At 35.7% G+C, this 16,253-nt stretch overlaps 1 protein-coding gene across 1 annotated transcript in view; it reads right to left on the minus strand.

Annotated features, from left to right (window-relative positions):
- Positions 1-1,624: 1,624 nt before the first annotated feature.
- The window catches only part of LOC107556295 (glutamate receptor ionotropic, delta-2-like), a gene marked incomplete at its 3' end in the record, with an annotated part of 46,562 nt that continues 31,933 nt past the window's right edge, over positions 1,625-16,253 (minus strand). The window contains exon 2 of the mRNA XM_016239367.1: positions 1,625-1,780. Coding sequence (XP_016094853.1) covers positions 1,625-1,780 — 156 coding nt within the window. The remainder of the gene's footprint in view (positions 1,781-16,253) is intronic.

A 16,253-nucleotide genomic window follows, 5' to 3' on the forward strand; every position in this document is an offset into this window, starting at 1 on the left:
CTCTGCCTACAACTGTTTGTCTCAACAAGTGCTTTACATTTGCTCTGTTTAAAACATTTAGTACCCACCAGTTCATGTGTATGATGTATTTTTGTATATGTTGCACTGCAGTCACTGTCTGTACTGTACAGTATCTATCCACCCACCCATCTAACCTATCTATATACCCAACTCATTGATATATCTAACCTAATGTACATACCTATCTATGTAACCTATCTTTCTACCCATTCACCGACCGACCGACTGAGGTAACCTACAGTACATATCTATCTACTCACCCACCAATCTATCCTATCTACCCACCAATCTATTTGACCTATCTATCTACTCAGCCACCTCTCTAAACTATCTATCTACTTACCCACCAGTTTATCTAACCTATCTATCCATACACCAATTTATCTAACCTATCTAGATACCCACCCACCTGATCTGTCTAGCCTATCTACCCACTCACCCATCTGACTAACCTACAGTAGATATTTATCTATGCAACCTATCTATCTACCCACCCAGCCATCGATCAATGTAACATACAGTACATATCTATCTACCTACCCACCTATCTAACCACTCACCCGCCAATTTATCTAATCTATCTATCTACCCACCAGCCTATCTATACTATTTATCTACTCACTCACCCACCAGTTTATCTTACATATCTATCTACCCACCCACCTATCCATACTATCTACCCACCTCTCTAACCTATCTAGATACCCACCCACCTGATCTGTCTAAACTATCTACCCACTTACCAAACTACATTAGATGTTGTTCCACCCTCCCATTGATCAATGAACCCTACAGTACATATCTATCTACCCACCCACCTATCTAACCACTCACCTACCAGCATTTCTAACCGATCTATCTACTCACCCACCTGTCAATAATACCATCTGTCTACTATCTATCTACTCACTCACCCTCTAGTTTATCTTACCTATCTATCTACACATCCACCAATTTATCTAACTAGTCAAACCTATCTACCCACTCACTGATTTGTCTAACCTACAGGACCCTCCCATTGATCAATGAACCCTACAGTACATATCTATCTACCCACCCACCTATCTAACCACTCATCCACCAGTTTAGCTAACCTATCTATCTACCCACCCACCTATCTAACCACTCACCTACCAGCATTTCTAACCGATCTATCTACTCACCCACCTGTCAATAATACTATCTGTCTACTATCTATCTACTCACTCACCCTCTAGTTTATCTTACCTATCTATCAACACATCCACCAATTTATCTAACTAGTCAAACCTATCTACCCACTCACTGATTTGTCTAACCTACAGTACATATCTTTCTACATACCACTAATCTGTCAACCAATCTACCTATCCACTGATTATTTAATTTAATGTAGATATCCACCCACCGATCTATTCATCTATCCCTCTGTCCATCCAGCCATTGAATTTGTCTTGTTCCCTTCTAACTATAATTTAACTTGAATTGAGGAGGCACATACTGTATTAGATTATTGGCATTTTTTGTTATTACTTCTCATATGAGCCTTACATTTAAAAGGGATGAGTCCAGAAAGGTGCAAGAGTATGATCTGAAAACATATTTAAATACTCAAATGACGTACCTTCCTGCACTGCTTGGAAAGGGTTGTTTCCATCTACAAACTCCACAGACACAGTGATCTTCTCTGTCTCCAGGATCTCGTTGTTGAGGTTGAGATCTGCCACCGCCATGCGGAACACCTCATCATCCTTTTTGGCAGACTCATCAAAAATGGCCCCTAAAACAAGAGGATTTGAGGAGATTTATCATATGGTTGACAACAGAACACAGAAATAGAAACGGGAAATGAACTTAAGCAGAATCAAAATTACTCCATCACACTTTTATCCAACTCCTGACCAAAGCAAATTATCATGTGAGAGAAGCTCTCAAGCTCTCAAGCTCTTTATTTTAATTTTATGTTATTTATATTTGTTTAGAGTACATATATCATGTGTTGTAAACTAACAAACACAGTTAAGATGATAATGTAAAGTAAATAAAAGGATACATAAATATGAAAAAAAAAACAATTATCAAAATGCCTTAGAAGCAAAAAATGATAAATGACTATTTACATACTGAACAACAACAAAAAAGTTATAAAAGCCTACCACAGCACAAACATCATCACTATATACAACATAAAATGAGTTCCAGACAGCAGTGCTGTGCCAAAAATCAATGCTTTATTATTATTACTCTGTCTGGCTTCATTCAGCAGTTTACTTTATTAATTCAATAAATGAATCCTAGATTAGGTAAAAGAAAATACACCAGCTTTTAGGTAAAGAGATACTTGTAGATTGACAATTATTTGAGTTTCAGACAAAGTCTTAAGTTGTAAACTAACAAACACAGTTAAGATGATAATGTAAAGTAAATAAAAGGATACATAAATATGAAAAAAAAAAACAATTATCAAAATGCCTTAGAAGCAAAAAATGATAAATGACTATTTACATACTGAACAACAACAAAAAAGTTATAAAAGCCTACCACAGCACAAACATCATCACTATATACAACATAAAATGAGTTCCAGACAGCAGTGCTGTGCCAAAAATCAATGCTTTATTATTATTACTCTGTCTGGCTTCATTCAGCAGTTTACTTTATTAATTCAATAAATGAATCCTAGATTAGGTAAAAGAAAATACACCAGCTTTTAGGTAAAGAGATACTTGTAGATTGACAATTATTTGAGTTTCAGACAAAGTCTTAAAACATGTATATAAATAAACACACAATGACCTATACATATGTGCACGTCAGGTAAAAGCGCAGGCAGAGTGGAAATGTTTCTCTAGGCAATATCATCTATACTTTTTGGTCTCTACAGATCCAGCTGTAACGGAAAACAGTATTTTGGGGCCTCAGATTGAATCTTGTATATCTATGTACAAGGAAATTGAATCTTGTCGACCTGTATACACGAGAGCTACGTCAAAAAATTGTCAACCCTCAGCGGTACGTGGGAAGTAGGCTGAAGCAGAGTATTTTCACAGTACGTGGGGACAAATTGGTGCTCTTTCAATGTGAAAGATGTGTCAATGTGCCCATATCACATTAGAGTCTGTGGTCAGCTGTGAACAGGTCAAGTCAAGACACTACCTGCAGGACACTGTGAAGACTGTCAGGCCTTTAACAAGAAAAATCTCAGAAAAACACTCACTTTGTCTCCAATCCTCTGCAAAACATCATAATGGGTCTTTTATCTGAGGACAGAATAGAGTTGCCATAGAAACATAAAGCTGCATATTTAATCTGTAGCAATGGAAAATGCTGTAGATGGGGGTATTATGCTCAAGTCCATGCGATAATAAAAACCATCTATATTTCAAAATTCAGTTAGGTTGGACAGAGAATCTGTTGTAACTGCAAAAACTACTTTCATAATGAGTACATTTGTAATAATACAAAAACATCCTTAAAACTAGACACATTTATTTGACGAGAAAAACTGAGTTGCATAAGATATTATGCAAATATTTTCTTCCTAAAATATTTTTTCGTTAGAAAATGTAGTAAGTTTTATGCAGAAATTTTTTTTTGCAATTCAAAATACATTCTTTGAAAACAAGCCTTCAATATCTTTACTTGTTTCTCAAGTAATCTTACCTTGTTGTAAAGATGTTTACATTTTTTAATGGAAAACAAAACAAAAATACTCATTAAGAAAATAATTTTTGCTGAGAACTCGCATGTCAATAACAAGCACCTCGTTGTCACGTTTCATTATGTTTAAAAACAGAAAAGACAGACGGCTCAGGATGCTTGAAAATGAAAAATAAAAATTAAATGATGAAAGGACACAGATGCTTGTTCAAATTGCGGCAAAGACTTCCTCAAGCACTTAGGTAGCGTGATTGAGAACAAAACATAATTCCACAATAAAGTGCTCAAGAGCCTGTAGCAAGTCCTCATAAGCAACACTGGCCAGATTAATATCCTGCAGCCACTCTCAAGAGGAATAAAGCAACAGGAATCAAATTCTTGCCTGTCTTAATCAGTCCTACTCCCTATCCCGTGGGGGCTTCTCTTCTTCGGATGAGTGAGAGAGTGTAAGTGTGCGCAAGTATGAGAGGGTAGTTGCGAATTCTGATTTACAAGCTGCTGGGTTGCGGCTCTAAACAGGCAGAGAGGCTGCAGCTCTTGGGCAATTGAGTTGTGAGGCAAAAGACAACTTCATCAAATAAATCAAAGAGCAAAAAAATAGCACTCTGTCTGGCTCAAGCCGACACACCAAGGGCAACTGGACTCATATAGCCATAGAGTTCTGTATCACTATATAACAACATCAGGTCACGATAACATGGGTGGTCCTAACCATGTGGTCCAACTTGAACTATTTCCCAAGAGAAGAGACCTTCGAGAAAATCTGATAAAGCTACTTGGATTAGCTTCAAGAAATGGCAGCTAATCAAAGCGCTATCTAAAATAAAAATATAAGAACACAAACTGATTAGCCAACAATTAGCAGTTTGCATCAAGTTGCCCCTGATGCAACTTCTTGCCATCAGAGCAGCTTATTTATACAGTTATCTACTAGTAACCAGTTTTGGTTTGATTGCATTAGTTTACTGTGAGAAGCAAATAACAAACTCTTGTACCTTGTGTGATAAAATTAGCTTATTTTTTGCTATAGTTGATGCTAACCACTACAGGTAAATAACTGGAGGAATAACAAAGCTAAAACTATTTGCATTACAATTCAATGTGTTTATGAATACATAAAGAGCAGTACAGTAAATTAATCTTAAATTAAAATAATATGATACCAGTATGCAACACGAAGCAACATAACAAACTGTTTTTTTAAAATACCCGGCTGACAACAGATGTCCTGCACATTCAAGTTTGAAATTGTTGTCCACTCTTACGTAAAAAAAAAAAAAGGTCGATAGTATCTTTGTAAATTAACTGCATAACATGTTGGTTGTAAGAAAATCATATTATTAATCAGATTATGCTTTTGACCTTGTTGAATGAGTGCATCAGTCACACTTTATTTTAAGGTCCTATTCTTGCCATTAATAAACCATGAACTATGACTTTTGCCTCAATAAACTCCTAATTTGTTGCTTATTAATAGTTAGTAAGGTCGTTGTTGAGTTTAGGTATGGGTACGATTAGGGATGTGGAATATGGTCATGCAGAATATGTGTTTTATATGTACTAATAAACAGCCAATACATCAATAACAGGCATGCTAATAAGCAACTAGTTAATAGTGAGAATTGGTCGCTATACTAAAGTGTTACCAGTGTATCCTGGAGTAAAACTAGTCTGGACATGCCACTGATCAAGTAATAGTAATTTATTGTTAAATTCACATTACAATCAAAAGGCAAAAATCTTTGAGATTCAACTGATGTTAAAAAAAAAGAAATAATTATGAACATGGAACAATGCAGCAATAATTCTGTCACACTGATGACAACAACACACTGATCTTCTCAAACAATGTTAAATTCATTTGAGGAAGAGCTTGGATAATTGGCCTTAAGCGGGTATAACAATGTGTTCTCTCTCAGCGAACTGCCACGACCTGAAGAAAATGAAAGACGACTTCTTCCCTCCTACACTTCAGTCAGAGCAGCTAGAGGCTCTATATTGGTGCACACTGTCAAGCCTGTCACTGTTAGACAGTTTGAGAGGACCACAGCTGGGTGAAAAGTCTCTGTATTTCACCCTGTCTTGCAAACCCTAGTAAGAAGGGTGACAGTGTAATGGAGCTAAGACACATGTTGCATTTGCAAACAAATTGCTATTTGGAAACTCTCTTTGGTGAGTCTTGTTAGGCCTGTAATACCTGGAGAGAGGTATCCGTTAGCATTCATCTTAAAGGCACTGCTCAAATAGTGTGGGACCCCCTGGAAGCTTGCAATTTGAACTTTTTCTCATGGGCACTGCATCCCAAACACATTACTAACAACTATCCTCACCTGTGACGTGGAAAAAATATATATACACAAACTTGGAAAAAAGTATACACTACAGGTCAATGGTTCTGAATGATTAAGATTTTTTATGTTTTTGAAAGAAATTTCTTATGCTCACCAAAGCTGCATTAATTAGATAAAAAATACTGCAAAAACAGTAATATTGTGAAATATTATGACTACTAGTTTTCTATTTTAATACATTTTAAAATGTAGTTTATTCTTGTTATAGCTAAACTAAATTTTCAGTAGCCATTTCTCCAGTCTTCGTCAGAAATCTTTATAATATGCTGATTTGGGTGCTCAGTTATTACCATTGTTTTTGGTACTAGGTTATCATTCTTGAAAATGGTTATTGCTACTAATATGCTTGCAATACTTTTTTTTCAGGATTCTCTCATGAATTGAATTTTTTTTTAATTATAAACATTATAAATGTCTTTAGCATCATTTTTGATCAATAAAAGCATTATTTTGTTTCCCCAAAACTTACCCCCCAACTTTTGAATGGTTTTAAACTAAATAAAAAAGGTTTATTATTATTATTATTATTTATTTAAAATATAATTTTTGTGTTACAATATACACTACTAGATAAGTTTGGAGTCAGTGCATATTTCTTTCTTTCTTTTTCAAATTTTTTTTAAAGAAATTCATACTTTTGTTCAGCAAGGTTGTGTTAAATAGATACAAAGTTATCGTAAAGACTCATATTGTTAGAAAAGATTTCTATTTTGAATAAATGCTGTTCTTTTAAACTTTGTATTTATCAAAGAATCAAAGAAAAAAAGTCACAGGTTCCAAAAAAATATTAAGCAGCACAACCGTTTCTGATAATAAATCAGCATATAAGAATAATTTCTGAAGGATCATGTGACACTGAAGACTGGAGTAATGGCTGCTGAAAATTCAGCTTTGCCATCAGAGAAACAAATAACATCTATATATTAAAATAAAAAACTCTAAAAAAGTTATTTTAAATTGTAATAATATTTCACAATATTACATTGTTACAAATAAATCAAATAAATACAGACTTGGTGAGCCTAAGAGACTTATTTCAAAAACATAAAAAAAATTCTTAAGTGAAAGTCCATTTCAAAATACTAAAACATTCATGATAAAAAAAATGTAGATATTTTTGTATGACCATCAATAGAGAAAGATCAGAGAGGCCAAATTAGACCATACTAACCAGCTAAAGCTTGCCCTCTTAGGTCAATCAGATCAATACTCTTCAGTACAGCAGTTAGGATAAAGTACTCGCAACCCCGATCCCCCTTGTGGCTTTCGGAGATGATGAAGACAGCTCAGCCATTGGCAAGCCCTGATGATGATGATGCATTAGATTGAGATGGCATGAGGATTCCGCATCCTAGGCACAGATTTACGGCCACAGGGGCACGTCTCTAAAAAGGATGGCCGGTTTGTGGTGACACCTCTGAGACAAGGCGGATTAATGAGCTTTGCAGACCACTGAGTGCAGTAATGGCCTGATATAATATGTGATATAAAAACAGCAACACCGAGTACGGTTTATCATACTGGCAGCGGCCCGCCACGCACTGTCAGCCATTAATAACTCTCAATTTTTACTTTGCAGTCGTGTGGACCTCTTGTTGTCTGCCAGCATGCAAACAAACGGTGCTGTTCTGGCTTTTGTTTGAGAATGTATGGTGGTCTACCCTCAAGCCTGTGCCTGCATTTATTGGGCCGTGGGTGAAATTTAATTAAACTGTCATGAACGACTGGCAACCTGCTGTGGTTATTTGCAGTTATTTTTAACAAAGCCCATCATCACCATATTAAAACAATGATGACACCCCTGCTGGAAAGACCTGCATAAATATGCTGTGTTTTGGACGCTGATTCCCACCATGGGATGCTGGTGTGCAGGTGTCCCAACCATGCTGCTTAACTAGCTTAACCAGAGAGACTGCGTTGAGGCAAAAAAATATAAATGAGTTAGTAAACGCAGACTGCTCTGTCCCCGTTTTCTTAATTGATTTGTCAAGCAGTTTTAAGACCTCAGAAAAACACTTGTTTACACAATGACCATAACAACTGTACTTGCGATATGTGCATTTGCCTTTGCTGAAAAAAAGGCCTGGATCAGATCCGAGCATAACAATGGCTTGACAGTTCTTCAGTGTGAGAAGCTCATTGGTTTTTGCCAAGCATGAGTGATGAAGTTCCTTTAAGCCAAATCAGTCCACTCTGAAGCCATATTTGTAACACCCCTGGGCCTTGTGAGTGCCTATCAACTTGAATGGGGAAAGGTTGAAATTTCTGTTGCTTGTTGAAATTGTGCTTCAATAATATATTTCAAATCAATAATAAAATCTGACAATGGTATAACAATATATTGTGCTTCTGAAACTCAAATCATGAAAAAAAGAAATTGAAAAAAAAACAAACAAAGAAATGCATTGTTCAGGCAAGCCTAGTTCAAGGGATAGTTCACTCAAAAATGAAAATGTTGTCATCATTTACTCACCTTCATGTCGGTCCAAACCGGTATCTGTTTCTTTCTTATGTTGAACATAAAAGAAGATATTTTGAAGAATGCTGGTAATCAAACAGTTGATGGTCTCCATTGACTTCCAAAGTATTTCTTTCCCTACTATGGAAGTCAATGGGGACCAACAAATGTTTGGTTTTTCAAAATTCTTCAAAATATCTTCTTTTGTGCTCAACATAAGAAAGAAACTCATACAGGTTTGGAACGACATGAGGGTGAGTAAATGATGACAAAATGTTCATTTTTGGGTGAACTATTCTGTTAATGTGCACACTAAATATACATTATAAATATGTTTTAAGCTTTTTTTTGGCCTCTTTTTCAGGAAAAATATTTGAAATCTCTCAAACGATATAATTTTATTTGGGAAGCAAGAGCACATAAGTTATTAAGACCTGTTTTCATATATTGTGTTTAAATTTTAAGCATATTTTGATATTTTCTTGCTTGTTAACCTAATAACTTATGCACTGCTGCTTCTCATGTAAAGTTATCTTGTTTTAAGGAATTTTTGTTATTTTAACTGGAAAATAAGACAATTAAAAACTCATTAAGAATATGATTTTTTGTAATTCACACATTAGAGCAAACAATTGGCTCTTTTAAGCTGCTATATTGAGAATTACATATGGTAGATCTGACTCCTACCCTGGCCATTTCAAAAGTGTGTTTTTTCCCCCAATATATTAATCAACAATACATTTATCAACAATAACCCTGATGGAAATGAACAGCTTTACACCAGCAAACATCCTTAAGCTGGTTTAATCTAGTCTTCCAGCCTTGACAACAATGGTATAAATTTAACTCCTGTAGCTGCAATCGAGCTAAACCCTGTATTGTCAGGTGGACCAGTTATCAAAATATCAATTAGCTCTTTTAACTGAAAGCCAGGACTTTCATTCCTACAACGTCCTACTGAGCCTTACAATTGGCGTGAAAATCATCTTGTGCCATACGAAACCCAAAACCACAGTCTAAATCAAGAAGTAAAACCATTTTCATGCAAAATAATTCACTGTGGGTTAATTGAGTGTAACAGAAATACAAACGAGACTATAGACACTGTTAATTTGTGTTTGTGAGATTCTTACAATACAGCTGTTACAAGACAAGGAGCTGTGATTGAGTCACAAGTGGTTAAGACTGTTATGTATTCAGCTTTATATCAGGGGCCATTCTCATTCAGGCGACTGTATAACAGCCATATTAAAGGACTGGCAGAAAAAAAAACACCAGTGAAAGCTTTCCCAATTGTCGGCTTGACACGACCTGTGTGTGCAATGAGACACTTGCTGTGCATTACCCTTTTTGAGAGCGATTTGAAAAATATTCCCAAAGACGCATTTCTTCAGCAGAAGACACTGTATGCTTCCCTCCCTCAGGCTCCGACGCACTTTCATTATTACAATGTAAATTAATTTCCCTTCATCATTAATGCATTGAGCTGCCAGCTTCCCCTGCCCCACAAAAGCAATTTCCATCCTGCATTGCTGTCCTTCACCTTTTCCTTTTGCACACATCTTTGCTTATGACATTTAATCAAACCTGGCTTAAATGGGGCTGCTGAGTCCTCAGACAGATGGGCACGTGAAGACATGACTCCTGTTAGAGAAGGACCCATTGAGATCATTAAGAGAGTGACAGTCCAACAATGAATCATGCTGTCCACCAGACGGAAAGGCGCGGAAGAAATGAGAGGAGAAGCCAGGGAAAGTGGGGCAGGAGTTATTTTCACCTCTGTGTACGGCTCCATGATTGTTGCTCTGGCCCCCAGCAGCGTCCTCGTCGTCTGGGTTTGTCGCGAAGTGAGAAGCTGAGCTCACAAAAAATCCCCATGGGGCTGGAAAGTTCCCACACCTGAATCAGGAAAGCGAGTTCACGGCTCTGAGGTCCAAAACCTAAGAGTATCTGTAAGTCAGACTTAACCACCAGTGATTTTACATGCCTTCCCTAAGGAAACTGGTTTCTGACAAGCTTTGAGGCACCATAATGCATGCTTAATGATCTAGAACAAATTCAAGAGAGCTTTAGACATTACCAGCCAAATATTTAATGACTATAATGCCTATCTCTGAGCTGAAATGGAGTCAAGTTGAAAAAACTGTACATTTAAATTTAATTTACTTAACTGCTCCATCAAGTGCAGTGGCATTGTCGGTTTCACATAGTTAGAGTAGCTTTTGCTGTTTTATAATGGAAATTGATCATGAGCCTCGTTTGGATGCGGATTCCCCATTTATTAAAAAAAATATGAATAATGTCAAAATGTCAATATTCAGCATTCATCCGAGCTGCAGTGTGACAAGGCTGAATCCAGTTACATATTGATGCTTTTCCGTCTGCCTTAAATGGTGGCATGCTTCATTAGCACATCTGTATCTATAGCGTAGTTGCCATTAAGGATTTTAAGGAGCTATTTGTCCGTTACATTCAAGGCTGCATTAAATATACCATGAGCATTCGCAGTCTAACGGTCTATAAAAATGCAATGTTTGAATATTTTTTCCATTCCTGTCTTTTTATGGACAGTTGAACTTGACATATGGAACAATACAGATGACTCAGCCAGACCGGGTAATACTGCACCTTCTGCCCATTTCCGGATGGATTTTCTTTGGCATATTAAGGGTTGTGCTAAATATGACTACTGAGGTCAGAGCCATCATGCCCTCATCAGGAGCACTCTGACATGTTTTTGTGCTTAAGGTGACCCAAGTTTGCACCTCCTTTGCAATCCTGTCCCCCTGTCTATTCTGTTCTATGATAGTAAATGCAAAACACTGCAATGCAAAATCTATTGGAGATGACATACAGTCAAAGAATTGAGGATATATATATAGAGAGAGAGAGAACATTAACGAATGTACAAACTGTATTTTCTTCAATACTTCAATAGATTTTTTTAAACTGACCCAATTTTAGATTCAGACGAACAAGGTCAATATATTATATTATTAAATTAAATTGATTGGAAAAACATTTAAAACATTACAAACAATTTCTATTTCAAATAAAAGGTTTTAATTTTAACTTTTCTACTGATGTAAGAATCCTAAAAACACAACTGTTTTCAACATTGATAATAATATTTCTTGAGCCGCAAATCAGCATATTAGAATGATTTCTGAAGGAAAATCATGTGAAACTGAAATCACTCCATTAGGATCCTGAAGATGTGACGATTTTTTATTTTTTTTTTAATAATGAAGGTTTGGTAATAATTGTTGTATATATAATTGCTGTATATATAAAATACATAGAAATAATAATATCAATACCAAAGATAATTATCACTATTTGCAAATTCAGATATTTAGACAGTATAATCGTGTACAGTATATGTCAATGTGGGCAGATAAACACTACTAATCAGATGCCATTTTCATTTTTGCATGCCATGACTGTGATATACACTGCAAAAATAATTGTATAACTTAGTATTTTTGTCCTGTTTTCCAGTACAAACATCTAAACATTCCTACATCACAACACATTTACTTGAGATGCAAAATGACTTTATACTTAAAGAGTAAGAAAAATAAATCAAATTCAAAGGGCAAACAAGGTTCTTTTTCTTACCCTATTTGCACATAATATTTCTTGTTTTAAGCATAAACTCAATTCATTTTGATACATCATCAGTTGATTTTTAAATCTGAAGTAAATGTGTCTTGATTTAAGAATGTTTCGATTTTTGTACTGAAAACAAGACAAAAATATTAAGTAAGAAAATCATTTTTGCTGTGTGTGGTTTGTTGCCTTCAAACATAAGCCAGATAAAGACATTTTGGTAGACAGACTATGAGGTATTTGGATGCCTCATTTGGGCGCCTTGTTGCCTTCCTACCATTTAGAAGGCAGTGTTTTTCAGCATTCAGACACATCCAGTGTGTGAAAATGCACAGGTGGTCTCAGTAATGAGGTAGAAATGTTGCTTTTTAACTGTGGCTCTAAGTACTGACATTCTCAAGTGAATCATGAGCCCCGATTCCTGTCATTGAAGAGACCGATCTATTAAGATATGTAAGGTACATGTGGGTGAATGTTTCTAGGTCTGTGTGAAAATCAACAAGAATTACAGGTTAGAAGACTCTGACATCCTTTCTAAACCTAGACAACCCTCTCAGTGATTCTCAAATGGAGTCGCTAAGCACAAGCTTTCACTATGCAAGTGCATTTAGCTTGTTGTGACATATTCAAGCAGATAGCCACACTCTCTGAAACGTAGGCAGGTGATGATAAACAAGGATCGTGACACATTAAGTAGGTTTCTGTGCTCAGTTAGGCATCTTTAACAGTTCTTAAGCCTATTTTGAATAAGGCAGCATCACAGACTGGCAATATTCCCTTATTTATAATGCAAATCCATCTCGGCTGAGAGGTAAATTATCTGGAAGCGTTCGCCTGCTTGACACTGATGTAATTCGGTGAAAAATTCTGCATGAGAAGACACAGCCTTGCTCCACTCAGTCTGGGGTGTCAGAGAATGGAGGAGGAGGAGGAGGGGAGGAGGAGGAGGAGGAGAGTGAGATGGGATGGATTAATTTAAAAGCAGGTTGGTCAGCTCCTGACAAGCTTGGCTGAAGATATGCAAGATCTAACACAATGCACCCAGGCTCATCATCCATCATCACCAAGCACATCAGGCATGAGCAGAAATGGGATCAAACTTAAAAGGTCCACCGACAAAAACCACCCGCCCAATATGGGATTCTCTCTCTCTCTTCCTCCCCTGACCACGTACCTCAGAGCTCAAGGCCCAGTTTACTTCCTTCTCTTGTATAGAGGGTCCATTTACAGCATGGAAGCTTTTCAATGGAGCGAAGTATTCAAAAGCTGTTGGACCTTCCCTTGGTGACCTGCGTGTGAGTATGTGTGTTACTAACCAAGGCACTACTTGTAAGTGTAGCTGCGCTTGTCTGTTGCTTCATTTAAAACACGGAGAGTCAGCACAAACGTAACAAACCCGCGTCTCTTGTTTTATTCATCACTGCAGTAGAAGTGGGTGGCCTGGAGGACAAGAGATGGGGGAGCAGAGGAGATGAAAAAGCAAGTTCTCCCAGCCAGCCGGCTCTACGCAAGACTCAAGTTCTCCACTCGCCCACAGACTAACAGCTTTGCAGCTCCACATATAATATTCAGAGCAATCCCCTGGAATTGAGGTCAAATTTATAGTGGACAAACAAGGGGGAGATGTAAAACAACATTTTGGAGATGAAAATTAATTATTGCACCTACGTATGAATAAAGACTGCACACTGCCAAAAAAAAGTCATTTATTATTATTTTGTGTTCCAAAATATATAAACATATTTAAAACAAGACGTATTTTCTTCGGAAGCAAAATTGCATGAGACTTAAATACATTTATTATATTATATTATATTATATTATATTATATTATATTATATTATATTATATTATATTATATTAAATCTTGTTTTGCAATATTTTTGCACGATTGTTAATTTATGCCTAAAAATATATATCACAAAAATATAATATATTCATTAGTATATAAATATACAGTGTAATATTAATTCTGCTAAGAGAGGAAGATAAATAAACTTCATATATACAAATTCTAAAATTTGTGACCGGTAAGATTTTTAAAATGTTTTTGTCTTATGTCTTTTATGCTCACCTAAGTCTGCATTTATTTGATCAAGTATACAGTAAAGCAGCAATATTTTGAAATATAATTGCAATTTAAAATAACTAATATTTTATATGTTTTCTATATGAATATATTTTAAAATGTAGTTTATTCCTGTGTTAGGGAAGCCAAATTTTCAGCAGTCATAACTCCATTCTTTAGTGATGCATGATCCTTCAGAAATCATTCTAATATTTTGGTTTTGGTGCTCAAGAAATATTTGTAATTTTATTAATACTGAACTATTAATATCTGTGAATAGCCCCCGGTATTCTTTTTCAAGATTATTTAATGAATGAAAAGTTCAAAGGAATAGCATTTATTTAAAATATAAATAATTTGTAACATTATAACTGTCTTTTCTTCCATTAATTTCTTCCAAAAAAAAAAAGAAGACGACTGGAAATGTATCTTATTTTAATTATATATATAATTGTGTGTGTGTGTACTGAAGAAAATACTGAAGGACAAGTTGATTAAGGCTCTCCACCCTCTCAAATTACTACTTAATGGGCCCAACACCCTTCAGAAGCATTTGTTGACACACTGAAGAAGCTTACTTTCATAGAAGAGCACTTAATTTGACAATTTATTTAACAGAAAGGTAAATCAGATCAAATGCTCTTGGTCACATCTAAAGTGAGAATGATTTCATGTTACTCAACTGAGGGTGTGAGCTTGGTCTTCTCAGCTTTCCTCAACAAAACCTCACTAGAAAAAATGAACAGTTCAACCCATATCAGATAGCATATTTCACAAGTAATCATCATGTATTAGTGGTTCAAATTGCATGTGAAATTGTAATCTGTAACGTTAATCACTTGTTCGTCCACAGCATGCAATGAATTTGCTACTTCCATTGGATAAGGATCCTCAGACAAACACGCTTGCACCAAAACACAGAGAGAAATTAATTACTTCCCTTATTATGATAAACAAAGTGAAAGGGAAAAAATGTAACATTTAATTAAAGGACCAAATATAGATGCAGAATTTTTGTTCAGCCTAATGTCTTTTGTATAGGTCAGCATACTCTTTAAATGTCCTTTTCTCCATCTGTTTATAGGTCCATTTACATACTTTCCTTTAATCCAAGAGAAAGTGCATTCGTGCCTGTGGAAGCTCTCCTCGTTGCAGCCAGCAACAATTCTTTTTTAACACAATGGCAAAATTCAAGTCGCACTGAACATATATCGTCTTGTTAACAACGAATGCAAACATTCAGGTGAGGTTGCTTTAGCAGCCAGCCAAGAGCTGGAAAAATGATGAAAGGGACAGAGTGCTTAACATAACAAAAGTCAAGCATTTACATAAGCACACACTGCTTCTGTACGGGCTATTTCCGTGTAAACAAGGAACAAAAACATCAATGTGATGAGAAATGACATTGTCAGCTTGAAGAAAAAAAGATGAATCCCTGCCAATGCAACATTAGTTTTGAATGAGCCATGCTGAAATAATAGTTCTTGGACTGATATACTGAGATCAAAGAATTGACATGAAGTTTGGAAACTCCTGGACTACATTTCGATGTGGAAAATGGTGCACCAGATTATTATTTATTTATTTATTTTAAAAGAGGACATGAGCAGACAAGTTTGAGAACCTCTGCGTTACTGTATAAGCATAAAAAGTTATAAGTATTGCATAATACTTGCAATACTTTACAAGTATTGCAAGTACTGTACACACAATGCTGGTTTTGTATTTTTAATAAATAATTTATGGAGCCTACACTACTAAAATACAACATTTTCGGTACTTATTGTGGGGGGAAATCTGCGGAATTTATTTATCCTAATTATGGCTCAATTATCAATGGAGCAGAGAGTACTGCACTCTATTTGTTTCAGAAAATATTATTAAATTAGTCAAATGCTTTAGCAGAAGTGTCAATTTAACATGCTAATTTATTTTGTATCATGATTTTTAAAAAACCATAACCATTAAGCTTGACTCTTGACCTGTTTATAAATCGCAAATTAAAGAATTGTCCTACTATTAGAGCAATTTAATGTTCATTATCTTACAGTACATAAGAATGTTAATCACTCACATAATACGTTTTAATTGACTGACTGCCAAT

This window comes from Sinocyclocheilus grahami, unplaced genomic scaffold, assembly GCF_001515645.1.
Source record: "Sinocyclocheilus grahami isolate Dianchi unplaced genomic scaffold, SAMN03320097.WGS_v1.1 scaffold564.1, whole genome shotgun sequence".
NCBI classification, from domain to species: Eukaryota; Metazoa; Chordata; class Actinopteri; order Cypriniformes; family Cyprinidae; genus Sinocyclocheilus; species Sinocyclocheilus grahami.